The sequence below is a fragment of the Melanerpes formicivorus genome, unplaced genomic scaffold, assembly GCF_026170545.1.
Source record: "Melanerpes formicivorus ecotype bairdi unplaced genomic scaffold, bMelFor1.0.p_v2 SCAF_13, whole genome shotgun sequence".
In the NCBI taxonomy this organism is placed as follows: Eukaryota; Metazoa; Chordata; class Aves; order Piciformes; family Picidae; genus Melanerpes; species Melanerpes formicivorus.
Genome location: NW_027142365.1, coordinates 15840150 through 15853154, shown reverse-complemented (window position 1 = coordinate 15853154; position 13005 = coordinate 15840150). Strand labels below are relative to the sequence as shown.

General features: G+C 44.5%; 1 protein-coding gene across 1 annotated transcript; it reads left to right on the top strand.

Moving 5' to 3' along the window:
- The first annotated feature begins 2501 nt into the window (after nt 1–2501).
- GTPBP4 (GTP binding protein 4) lies at nt 2502–13005 on the top strand. The gene is made up of 17 exons (XM_068146302.1): nt 2502–2605; nt 3651–3821; nt 4957–5060; nt 5143–5279; nt 5762–5862; nt 6376–6468; nt 6824–7015; nt 7109–7174; nt 7838–7927; nt 8308–8418; nt 8686–8763; nt 8870–8921; nt 9467–9567; nt 10434–10631; nt 11252–11317; nt 12152–12286; nt 12806–13005. The coding sequence occupies exons 1-17, from the start codon at nt 2558–2560 to the stop codon at nt 12956–12958; spliced, it is 1896 nt and encodes a 631-aa protein (XP_068002403.1). The 5' UTR covers nt 2502–2557; the 3' UTR covers nt 12959–13005.

Sequence of the window (13005 nt, the reverse complement as noted above, 5' to 3'; positions counted from 1 at the left end):
CTGAGAAGAATCGAGGCAATGAACCAACAGTGTTAACAGAAGATCAGCTCTACAGAGGGGTGTCTCTGTTTGCCAAGGGGTAATTACTGCTCACTATTAGCTTTTTTAAGTTCCTATCAAATGATCCTTCAGGATCATTTCCTTCTGTCACAGTTGTATCTAGGCTACAGGTGAAGGAAAAAGGAGCACAAACTAAGAGACTTGCCCACCTGCAATATTTTGCAGGCTCCAACCCTCAGAGCCACTGTGGGAATCCAGCTGCTCATTTTGCTGATGGGCAGAAATCTCACTTCCTGTTGCTCATGGCCTCACTTTCTCAGTCTTCCCTCCTGACCATCTAATAGGTCAGTCCCAATCATCATCTCTGCAGAGGAGCAAGGTGAAACCTAGTATGGAGGCATGCACAAGGTGACATTCCTTGGAGGCACAGAGAGATGTGGTTGCTGATGTGACAAGCACTGCCATTATCAGCATGAGTCACTGCAGCTGTACAAGCTTGTACCACAGCTGAGCTTAGCTATGGTGCCCAGCTAGCAAAGTGTAGCTTTGGTATCTACTCTCAGCCTCATCACACAAGAGAAATTAGAAACTGAGGCAAAGCAAGTTGAATTTTGTACTAACCTGGAAACAACAAATCCTTTGTTAACTTCCTTAGAATGCACTTAGAGGGAAGACATTAGGGTGTATTGCCAGGATCCACATTGTACAGCTCAGGTTGTCCACAGTGGGTAAGGACCAGGCTGCCAGTGGTGCTCAGGACTGTAAGCACACATTGCACCACTAGCGTGGCCTCCCTATGAGTAAAACAGCCACTCCTTGTTAGTGGGATCTGGCTGGCCAACCTCTCAGCACTTCCTTCATCCGAGTGTCACAGCAAGAGGATGTTTGGGCTGCTTTGAACTAACAATGTGCTGGGTAAATTCCAGCAGACATGGACAGGGGAGAAGCCTACACCCCCAGGTCTGAAGTCATACATGTGCTTAGGTCCTACCATGATGCTCTTTGCATCATGATAATACCACATTGAAGGTCTTCTGAGGAACTCAGTCTGAGTACAGGGCAGGCTACTCTTTCCTATCTAGCTAACCTCTAAAGCTTCTTTAGGTAACAAATCTATTTCCTGTATAAAAATCCCCAATGACTTGCCTGTGCACCAGAGTGTTTCTTTGGGCAGGTTTAAAACTGTACAGCACATCTTAATGCTTCAGAAATCATACAAAATACAGAGTGTAAAAGAAAACTGGAGTCAAGAAATGGTAGCACACTGTAATATAAAATTGGTTAAAAAGTTGGTCCTGGGCATAATCTCTTTATCTCAAAACTTAGCCCTCAAGAGTTATCATTAAGAGGGATAATAATTCACTGACAGTATGAGAACAAGTTCAGAAGCAAAAATGCATTAAGGAAAACCTTTTCTCAATAAGCTACTGTGAAAATGACTGGAAGGATTCACACTTGTGTCCTTGAGATGTGTCAGTTCTCTGGGAATTTAATGCAGAATTTAATGATGTCAGACACCTCCCTCAGAAACAGCAGAGATCAATCACATCTCTGCTAAACCCAGCTAGAAAACTCAGTTTCTTTCCTAAATCAAGTCCTGGTCTTCACAAAGCGAAGAAAAGTGGTCTTGAGCACAAGCCCTGTGAGGAGAGGCTAAGGGAGATGGAGTTGTTCAGCCTGGAGAAGGGGAGGCTCAGGGGAGATCTCATTGCTCTCTACTGAAAGGAGGTTGTAGCCAGGAGGCAGTTTGTCTCTTCTCCCAGGCAACCAGCACCAGAACAAGAGGACACAGTCTCAAGCTGCGCCAGGGGAGGTTCAGACTGGATGTTAGGAGGAAGTTCTACACAGAGAGAGTGATTGCCCATTGGAATGTGCTGGCCAGGGAGGTGGTGGAGTCATCATCATTACAAGTGTTTAGGAGGAGACTTGATAGGGTGCTTGGTTGCATGGTTTAGTTGATTAGGTGATGCTGGATGATAGGTTGGACGCGATGATCTTGAAGGTCTCTTCCAGCCTCGTCTATTCTATTCTATTCTATTCTATTCTATTCTATTCTATTCTATTCTATTCTATTCTATTCTATTCTATTCTATTCTATTCTATTCTATTCCATTCCATTCTAAATTCTAAAAACTAATGTTAATACTAGTGCCAGTATAAAGCATCAGAAAACTACACTGGTTTTTGGTTGTGTTTTTTGTTTGTTTTTAATGATTCCCTATAACCTTTATTATTTGGATGATTCTAGCATGCCAGAGTGTATTCTCACAGAATCATAGAACTGTCAGTGTTGGGAGGGACCCCAAAGATCGTCCAGTTCCAACCCCCCGATCAGGCTGCCCAGAGCCACCTCCGGGCTGGCCTTAAGAGCATTTTGAGGCAAAGCGGTCGGAACGCGGCGCTGCTAGCAGCCCTCAGGCCGCGCCCCCGGGGCCGCCCCGCGCCCTGCCTCTCCCCGGCGGGCCGGCCGCGCGCGGCTCTCGCGAGAGGGCCGAGGCCGCTTCCTCTTCCGGCGGCGTGCGGCGGGGCTCGGCCGCGCTGTGCTGGACCGGCCGCCATGGCCCTCTACAACTTCAAGAAGATCACGGTGGTGCCGTCCGCCAAGGTACGAGACTCGCTGCCTCTTCACCTCCTAACACCCCTCAGCGCGGGGTGAGCTCCTCCGCGCCCGTGAGGAGACCACTGTCCGTTCCCACCCGCTTCGTGCTGCCGGCGTGGCCTCGGCCTTTGCCTCCTGCCCCTCCCGCAGACTCGTGGACTCGCCCTGGGTAGTGCGCCTGAGCCCGGCGGCCTATAGCAGGGGGAACTGGGGGTGCGGGGGTCCTGTCACAGAGAGGCACTGCAGCCTGAAGAGGGATCTTGGGGATGGGGGGAGCAGGGCTTCTGTCAGGGGCACTTGCAGCTTAAGGAGGGATTTTGGGGATGGGAGGAATAAGGCTCCTGTCACAGAGAGGGGCGCCTGCAGCCTGAGGAGGGATCGTGGGGATGGGGGGAGCAAGGCTCCTGTCAGGGGCGCTTGCAGCCTGAGGAGGGATCGTGGGGATGGGGTGAGCAAGGCTCCTGTCAGGGGCGCTTGCAGCCTGAGGAGGGATCGTGGGGATGGGGGAAGCAAGGCTCCTGTCAGGGGCGCCTGCAGCCTGAGGAGGGATCGTGGGGCCGCTGCGCCCCCGCCCCGCGGGGTTGTCAGGGTGGTTCCCACAGAAGTTCCTCCGGTTTTCTAAAGCCGAGCCTCCTCTCTGCGCGCTCGTTCAGCACGGGCTGCGCTCCTGGTCTGAGGCAGGAGCGTTAGTTAAAGTGCGGTACGCGGAGCTGCTGGCGGGGTGGGAGCTGCTGTGCAGCACCCCTCGGCACGGCCTCGGGCAGGTCAGTCCCACACCTGGGCTTCAGGCTATGGGAGTCCTGGTGTCCATCACCTTCCCCCCGCCCCTCGAGCCGCTGCTGGGGCAGACGTGGACAGAAAGCCAGCTCTCCATCAAATGAAATGAAAACCAAAGAGGGGATGTGCAAACTGCTTGCTAGTGTCTGCAGACACAAACCTATCCTAAAACACAGGTTACAAACCCTGTGCGGCGTGCCTGCTCCTGCACCAGAAGGAAATTCACAGCTTTACTTGACAGTTTACATAACTAATCACGTTTCCTTGACTGCAGGACTTCATAGATCTGACGTTGTCAAAGACTCAGCGGAAGACCCCAACTGTCATTCACAAGCACTACCAAATCCACCGGATTCGACACTTTTACATGAGAAAAGTCAAATACACTCAGCAGAATTACCATGACAGACTCACTCAGATCTTAACAGATTTCCCCAAATTAGACGTAAGTATTTTATCCTTTGATCAACAAGGAACTCATTCACTTTGATTCACTGTGTAGGTGTTTTTGATTGATTCCCAGTGGGTTTTACTGGGAGGCATTTTAGGCAAACTTGTTCTGCAAACCAGTACTTGCCTGCTAAGAAAAGAAGTCTAAACTGTGTCCATGGATGGTGTCCATGGACAAACCCACCACAGATGGCTACTGAAGGATAATTTTTACAAGGTTTTAGCTGATCAGATGTGTTTGCCAGAAGCTGCAAAGAAGTGAAGAGAAAGAAAGTGTGGAGTTTTGACAGTTATGTTGTATCTGCTTATTTCTTCCTGCATGCAAATTGTGCTGATGCTCAGTCGTCCCTAGACAATATTTGTACAAAGAATCATGCAAATATATCACATTGCTCCCCATCTTCAGTTCTTCAGAACTTACATTGACAACATAAGCATTTTTCCTGGACCCATAAAGGACACATATAGTCTTAAACTCCCAGGAACTCCACCTGGATCCCTGTCTCCAGTGGAATTTTTCTAGGCAGTTTTTCACTCGTGTTTAAACTGTCAACCTGCAACCATTTGGATTTTGGGGTTTTTTTTGTTCATGTTGTCATATCTGCTGAGTATTATTGCAGAATTCCCACAGGTATCTTTAGGGAATGATAAACAAGTGCATGAGTAGCTAAAATACTTTGTTTCAGAGATTTGCACTGAAGATGCTGCTTCCTTGGAAAGCTGAAGGGATTCATTTGGGCGTTGAAGAAACTCTTAGCCAGTTTACACAGAATTTAATCAGGCACTCAGAAAGAAGAGTTTGTGTTGGTGTTGTGCTAGGGGTGTAGTGTGAATTTGCTTTTAGAAGCTAGTTCTGCAGGCTGCTTGCAGTTTGTTGTTTTGTTTGTAAAGAGCATTTCAAAGTTACTAGCAGTGTTTTACAAACCAGAAGATGAAATGGAAACTCCATGTGAATGAGTCCAAGATGTGTTTGCAGAAGAAATTCAAAGCTAGTAATGTTTATGCTTTTATTGACCAAGCAGATTATTTTTTTTACATAATATACAAATGAACTTATATAGTTGCCAAGAAGTAGTAATTTTAACCAAGGAAAATATGAGGCTTAATTTGCTTCCATGCTTTTCTTTTAGGATATTCACCCTTTTTATGCGGATTTGATGAACGTTCTCTATGACAAAGATCACTATAAGCTGGCTTTGGGACAGATTAATATTGCCAAGAATCTGATTGACAAGTAAGGGGCATTTAATTTCTTCACTTGTGTCGTACACAAGCCTGGTTGCTCGCTGGCTAATTCCCCGTTTCCTGCCTCACAGTGTCGCTAAAGACTACGTGCGGCTGATGAAGTACGGCGACTCCCTCTACCGCTGCAAACAGCTGAAGCGCGCCGCCCTGGGACGCATGTGCACCATTATCAAACGGCAGAAACAAAGCCTGGAGTATCTGGAGCAAGGTTGGTGTTGGAAATAGGCTAAAATAAGGCATGTGAATTGGCTCTGCCATCTGTTCTTACACCTAGTAATAAAAGAATGTATTTAGTACAGAATAGAGGCACAGACTCGTGTAATGTTAGGAGTTGGAAGGGAACTCCAGAGGTCATCCAGTCCAGCCCCCCTGCCAGAGCAGGATCACCTAGGGCAGGTCACACAGGAACTCGACCAAGCAGGTTTGGAAAGCCTCCAGAGAAGTAGACTCCACAACCTCTCTGAGCAGCCTGCTCCAAGACTTTGTCACCCTCACAATGAAAAAGGTTTTCCTTCTGTTTATGTGGAACAGGAGACAGAAATAGTTTCAAAATGCACAGGTACTTAGAATGTATTTTTTAGCTAAGCAGCTTTCTCTTTGAGAATTCTTCAAATTTTGTGATGTTCACAGCTATAAAACATTTTTCTTAGCTTAAAAGTGACAGCCATGCCTTTATGTATTTCATTTTAGTGCGGCAACATTTGTCTCGTTTGCCAACCATCGACCCCAACACACGAACTCTCCTGCTGTGTGGCTACCCAAATGTTGGAAAATCCAGCTTCATAAATAAGGTAAGGACATGTTTGGGCTTTTGGATTGGGTTGGGGTTTTGTTTGTTGGCTTTTTGTTTGAATTTTTTTTGGGGGGGTTGGCTTATTTGGGGTTTTTTGTGGGGGGGGTGTGGGTTTTGCTTTTGTTGGGTTTGGTTGTGGATTTTTCCCCCAAAAAATCATACTGAGATACCACTGAATTTAAAACAAGGTAACATTTAACCAATGTGGTATCATTATGGCACTGCCTGAAGTGAGCAGTATCAAATTAAAATGTGTGAACAGAGGTTTTGTGAAACTCTGAATGGATCAGTGGAAAATGACAATAGATTTCAGTCTCAAAAGTCATTCTTTCCCAAAACAGCACATATCCATGATCACACCTTCTGATAGGTAAATGCTTGCAGCAAAGCCAGAATAGCCGTTTTTAGCTATTTCTGTAGTGTATCATTTCTGCAAGTGTATTATTCTGATACAATGCTTGCAACTTCAGGAGACTGTCAGTAAAAGTGTGTGGATCAATTTTGTTCCTAGGTTACACGAGCAGATGTGGAAGTGCAGCCTTATGCCTTTACCACAAAATCTCTCTTTGTGGGACACATGGATTATAAGTATCTGCGTTGGCAGGTAAGAGCTGGGACCATTTCACATCTCCTTTAAAGAATTAGCTGGTTATAACCTGGTCTGCCATTTCTCAAGGAGTAGTATTTTTGGTATCTAGAGACACTCTCTGTCTGAGAGCTGCTGTGCAAGTGTGCCAAAGTGTTCAATTCTTGGAGAGTTGGTTGTTCTGAGACCTCACTCTTGTGCCGTTATTCCACCCTGCAGTTGGCAAGCTGGCTGAATTTATAGTGTTAGTTATGACTGAAAGGGTGGAATATTGCCATCTTAAAATGGAGGGTATTGGCCAGCAATCAGGCACACCTCCAGTAGTTTATCAGTTATTATGGACTAAAGCCTGACTGAGTTATGTTTGTTTTAGGTAGTAGATACTCCTGGCATTTTGGATCATCCCTTGGAGGACAGGAACACCATCGAGATGCAGGCTATAACTGCGCTGGCTCATCTGCGTGCTGCTGTGCTGTATGTGATGGATGTGTCTGAGCAGTGTGGCCACAGCCTGGAGGAGCAAGTGGAGCTCTTCAGAAATATTAAGCCTCTGTTTGCTAACAAGGTAGGTTTGGTTTACCTTAGTAATTAACCCCAGGTTTTTATAACATGATAACTCGAATCATAATTCTTTTGTGTTTGTTTTTCTTTCTGTTAGCCACTTATAATTGTTGCAAACAAATGTGATGTGAAGAGGATTGCAGAACTTCCTGAAGAGAGTCAGGTGAGACTTCTCCCACCTCTCTGTCTTCTGACACTTAGAGAAATGCAATGCACAGGTGTCATGGACAGCTGCCATTTGTATTGGGCAGAAACTTTCACATAATCATTTCTTTAACCCTCCAATAGCATAATGGAAAGTAGCTTTCCAGGACCTTACTCATATATATTCTTTAGTACTGTCTAATATGGTTTTGGAAATCTCTGATGCTGTGAGAACTTGTAGTTGGTGCTGTAGTTGGAAGTGGAACTGAATAGCCTTGTTCAGTAGTCATTTCAGGAAGAGTTTGGAGAAAGTGAGCACCAGAGAGGTGTTGCTGAAAAGTTGCAGTGGAAGGTCCTACTGGGCAAGAGGTTGTGTAAGTGAAGGGCTGGTTACTTTATGTCTACCAGTTCAGGGATGTTCTCTCACAGTTGGTTCCTTCTCAGGTTTTGTTCTTATGAGTCCTTTATAGGTGCCTTTTAGAAAGCAGGTCTTTGCTTTAAAAGAAGCAGCAGGTTAAGCAGAACTGTAGCTGTAAAGTGTCTGTCGTCTTTTCAGAAATCCACTGATGAACTAGTAACAGGTTGCATGCGTGGATGTTGTATTAAGATTTCTGTTCTTACTGCATCAGTGTTTTAAGAAATGGGCAGAATTTAATTCTTTGGGATAATGTTTCTATTTCAGAAAATATTTGAAAGTTTTGAAGCAGAAGGATTTTCTGTAATAGAGACAAGTACCCTAACAGAGGAAGGTGTAATGCAAGTTAAAACAGAGGTAGGTCTGTTATCTCTCTCGGTTTCGTATCAAAGGAAGAGGTTTTTTGCCTCATTTGTAAGAACTTAATCTCAGTTAAACTGTGCATCATCATCACGTATTTTAAGCACACTGTCCTTTATAGCCTTGGGTGGAAGTGGAAAATTACATAAATCATATTGGAAAAAAACACAACTGGTGAATGTTTCCTGGGTTCTGTTACTTTCTATTGTTGTCAGCTCACCATAAAAAGTAATTTTTGCTTTCTTGAGAGCTAGGGAGCTAAGAGATTGGAGGAGGTGAGATGTGAAGCTAGATACTTGGGGTTTAAAGCCTGCTGTGTCATTTCTTGAATTGGGAAGGCTTTATTCCTTGCCTAATGTTGTCATGTGCACTTTCAGGCTTGTGACAGGCTGTTGGCCCATCGTGTTGATACTAAAATGAAAGGAAATAAAGTTAATGAAGTGCTGAATAGACTACACTTGGCCATGCCAACCAAAAGAGATAACAAGGTAGGCTACATGTTTGTTCTTTTTCATGTGTTTCACAATACTTCTTGAGTAGGCTAAAAATTCCCTGATCTTAACATGTGAAGAGATTAATATGGTGAAATTTGTTGATTTTTGATCTGTACCAGCTTTTGCTGGGCTGAGAGTCAACTTGGGGGGTTGTATGCTTTAGGAATACATTGCTCAGCAATGGTGACTTACAGCACTATGAACAAGAATTGATTCTAACTTCTGCCTTTTCCCATGGGGTGGGTTGTTGCCGTAATGTAGGAGCGGCTGCCTTTTATACCTGAGGGAGCGGTAGCACGGAAGAGGCGCATGGAAGTAGACACACCCAGGAGGAAATTGGTAAGTGGCATCTCTAGATGAGGAAATCAGCAGCTGGATTTCAAATTTGCTACACTGGCCCATAAATTTGAAGTTAGATGATCCATAAAGCTACCTGTCTTTGCAGGAGAGAGATCTTGAACTCGAAATGGGAGATGACTATATTTTGGATCTTCAGAGTAAGTATTCTATAAGAATCAGTATTACTCTTAAGCAGTAAAGTTTGGCTTTTTCAGTCTTAGGGGATAATACCTAAAACTGACTCCTTTCAACTAAATACCAGTGCCACCATTTATTGCATACTGTCCTTGCCTTCTATTCCAGAGCTGGTGATCTGCTTCTTGTTCTGTAATGTCCCTCAGTTTTCCCTGTGCTAGAATCACAGACATATAATGACTGCTCTGATGACTCAAGTGATTTTTATCTTCTGTTCTGTACTGAATTACTCATTAGTTCTTGATGCTCTCTGTGTGAAGGAAGTATTGGTGTGAGAGAGACTGCATGTGTTCTGTTTCCACTGGGTCATGTCATTATTGAGCAGTACTTGGTGGTAGGAGGGACGTCAGGAGTATTTGTGAATGCGTCAGAGATGCTACCCAATTCTTGCCACTTACAGATGTGGCTCTTCTGATTTTTATACAATTGAGATCTGAGTGTCTTCTGTCATTGCACATTCTGAGAAGTTATTTTTGTCTCTTTATCAACTTGTATTGTGTTTTTTAAGAAAACTGGGACTTAATGAATTCATTTGAGAAGTATGATAAGATACCAGAGATATGGGAAGGTCATAATATACTGGACTACATCGATCCGGATATAATGAGAGTGAGTTCCCATTGTTCTTTCCATGCTGTTATTGCATCTTTAAGCCTTTATTTGTAGGTTAGAATCAGTGTGTCATGAGAACAAGTTCTTCTGTATTGTCTGCACTTGCTGGTAGATGCTGTGTTCTGAGTGATCTGTGTTCTGAGTGATCAAGGACAGCAATTCAGAAGAAGGGAAAATGGCTTTAACTTGTCAGAATAATGGTGATCTTAATTTTCCCATCCTAAAATAGGGGGTTTGCAGAAGTTACATTTCTTTACTCTTTGACTGCAGCCAGAAGGAGTGCAGCCATCAAACTTTGTGTGTTATTGATAATATGAAATTCACCCATCAAATTTATGTCTCCTGGGGCATGATTTTACAAGAAATGGACTGGATTCTCAATTAACAGTATAAAAAGTACTGCTCTCATTTTGTACTGATTGTTAAAGAGAAGTAAGAAGTGCAGACTACACAGCCTGCTGGTTTTGCAGCTGGGTTTGGCTGAATTGCTGATGTTCCAGACTCATACTAAATGCAGAAACAGAAGAATTTTTCAGCCTGTGCTTCCACAATCAGCACAGCCAGCACAGTTCACACAGTACAGTACATCTGCATCCCTGCAGTGGGGAGCTTTGGGGCAGTTACACAAACTATAATGTGATAAAGTAAGTCTGCATAGCAGTCTGCCCCATAGGTTCACAGTAATCTGCTCCATCAGCTACATTAAGTGTTGCTGGAGGAGTCATGATCAAGTAATATTGTTCTTCTGTGGAGGGCCTGCATGCTGTCATGGCCTTGGACCATGCAAAAGTAAAATGTTGAGGACTGCCAGTCAAGGATTTAATGAGCACCTTGATTCTCATTTCATTTCTTCAAAATCTAAGAAACTGGAAGAATTAGAGAAAGAGGAAGAGCTGAGGGAGGCTGCTGGAGAATACGACAGTGAACCAGAAAGCGAAGATGAAGAAATGACAGAAATCCGACGGTTGGCGCAAAAGATCCGAGAAAAGAAGAAGCTAATAATCCTGCAGTCCAAGGAAAAGGATATTCACGGCCCAAGGATGCCTAGAACAGCCAAAAAGGCAAGTACAGAACACTCTGCAACAAAGTCTTGCTGGTAGCTTCACAGAAACATAGCAACATTGATTAGTGGAACCCATCACTTCTGTATGGAACCCATCACTTCTGTATGGCCCTCTCCCTTGCTGCTTGCTTTCTTCTGACCTCCTAGGAGTTCTGGTCACTACTGTGCTTGTGGAGGGGTGGTAGCCATTTCTCTTGTGATCAGTAGTCCAGGATGATTGCAGGGTAGTAAACTGATAAGCAGACATTTTAAGAAAACAAATGTAGCTGATTTTGTACCCAGGATTTCTTACCTTCCCCAGAGGGGTGGTGCCTCGTGGGAGAGGTAAGGAAACCAAAATACCTCCCTGTTACTGCCCCCCAGAAAGGGAACCTATGGAGAAGGCCTTTAAGGAATACTGGGACCTTGCAGTCCTGTGAAGAAGGATTTATGGGTGAAGAGAATTGAGGTGCAACAATTGAAATGTGAAGTTGTGGCTTTGATTGTCTGCTTGTGGGATGTGCCAAAGGAATAAGCACATGGTGACTGTGATGGGACTGTGGCAGCCTAAGACAGAAAATAAAGATGGAGCCATGCTTTCTTGAGGGAAATGTTTTCTTAGTAACTGTGTTTTTACAGGTCCAGAGGAAGGTGCTAGAGAAAGAAATGACTGATCTTGGACTCGACATGACTAATAAAGACGATGTAAGTTTTTGCTAATTGAACACAAGGTTTAGCTAAAGGAGATCGAGGTCTCAGAGCAGACTGGCAATGTGTGTTACAGCTGGCACAAGAGAGGGGCAGGGTCTCTGAGGGAGAAGATAGGAAACCCCAGTGAGGCAGTTGGTGCTGGGTGTTCAAAACATTGAGTAGGCTGCAAATGTAAACTAACATCTTTCAAGAATTGCTATTTGTGCACTGCTTTGAGGGCAGCTGGCACCTTGAGACATAAGGCAGCTAAAGTATGTCAAACAGGGATTTGCCTTTGAGAGACACTTGATCAGAAATTAAAATCCTTTTGTCCAGCAAATGCAGCAGTATTCTGGCTACCTAGGCCTTCAGACACCAGGTTCTTGAACTAAACAAGGTGTTGGGAAACAAGGAATGTCAACACTACCCATCCAAAGCAGAGCTGAGATGCCAGTGCTCTCAGTGAGGAGCAATGGAATTGCTGTGCTGTAGGATGGTGTTTCCATGTCTGACATTGTGTAAACAGGACACTGGTCAGAGTAGCTTTCTTCACTGCTTTTTTGCTGTTGCAAAAGTGCCACAGGATAATATTTGCCCATGTCTTTTTTTATCCATTGCTTAAGAACCTGCTCAGAGAGAACAATCTGCTGACTCCAGCTGAAATATGCAGGTTGCTATGGGATGGGAAGGCAGCGACAGATGGCTGACAAGGACTTGGTGTCACCTAGGAGTAGCCAGTCTGGTGTCACAGCAGCCCACCTCGGTTTTATTCTTAGTCTGATTGGAAGTGGAGCACACTTGAGCTGCTGGTTTCTGGGCTAATGGTCAAGGTGCTGTTCTGCATTTCAGGCACATTATGTGAGAAGGTCCCGCAGCACTACCAGGAAACGGAAACGAGACGAGTCCGAAACTCCCCAGTCTGTGGCACGCAGCCGCAGCTGCTCTCGCACACCGCGGGACGTTTCGGGTCTTCGTGATGAGAAGGTTTGTTAAAGCTAGTTACCTCTCTAGCAACTGAACCATCATGGTCATGCTTAAATCAGCTTCTGGGAGGCTTCATACTAGGCTGGTTGTGTTTGTCCAGAGTTCATCTTTCTTCTCTCTGCAGCTCCCTCTTCAGTTCATCTGAATTCTGTACTTCAGGTGCCTAGTTGATTCTTACCAATGGGACATATTAATGCAGACTGAGAAAGAACATTTTACATTGTTGTCTTTTAAGAACAAGTGTGAAGGAAAAGTTCTACCAACTGTGGAGTTCTACCTTCAGTGAGACAAGAATTCAGGGGCAGTGCCAGCAGATTTTAAGCTTTCTGGGAAGAGAAGAGTTTTGCTAAGGGGGATTAGAGTGACTTGCAGTGATACTGTTCTGGAGTTGTATGTGGTGGCAGATGTTGGGTGTCAGTGTCCTTGTTAAAATCATCTAGCCTACTGGGTTTTCTGAAAGGTAAAGCTAGTTAGCTGTGTTACATGAGGAACTCACTCTGCATGTCTCTTTTTGAATAGATGGTGAAGAAGGTCAAGACTATGGCAAAGAAAGCTCAAAAGAAAATGAATCGCCTGGGCAGGAAAGGAGAGGCGGACAGACACATATTTGACTTGAAGCCAAAACATCTGCTGGCTGGAAAGAGAAAATCTGGTAAAACACAGAGAAGATAACCAGTCCTCTGGACTAAAACTGATTAAAATTGAGTTTATTGAACTAA

Bases quoted from the DNA above. Each gene is read 5' to 3' on its own strand.
- GTPBP4 (XM_068146302.1), top strand. From the start codon at position 2,558: ATGGCCCTCTACAACTTCAAGAAGATCACGGTGGTGCCGTCCGCCAAG. The intron at 8,419-8,685 runs GTAGGCTACATG...GCCGTAATGTAG, and splicing joins CAACCAAAAGAGATAACAAG to GAGCGGCTGCCTTTTATACC. The intron at 11,318-12,151 runs GTAAGTTTTTGC...TCTGCATTTCAG, and splicing joins ACATGACTAATAAAGACGAT to GCACATTATGTGAGAAGGTC.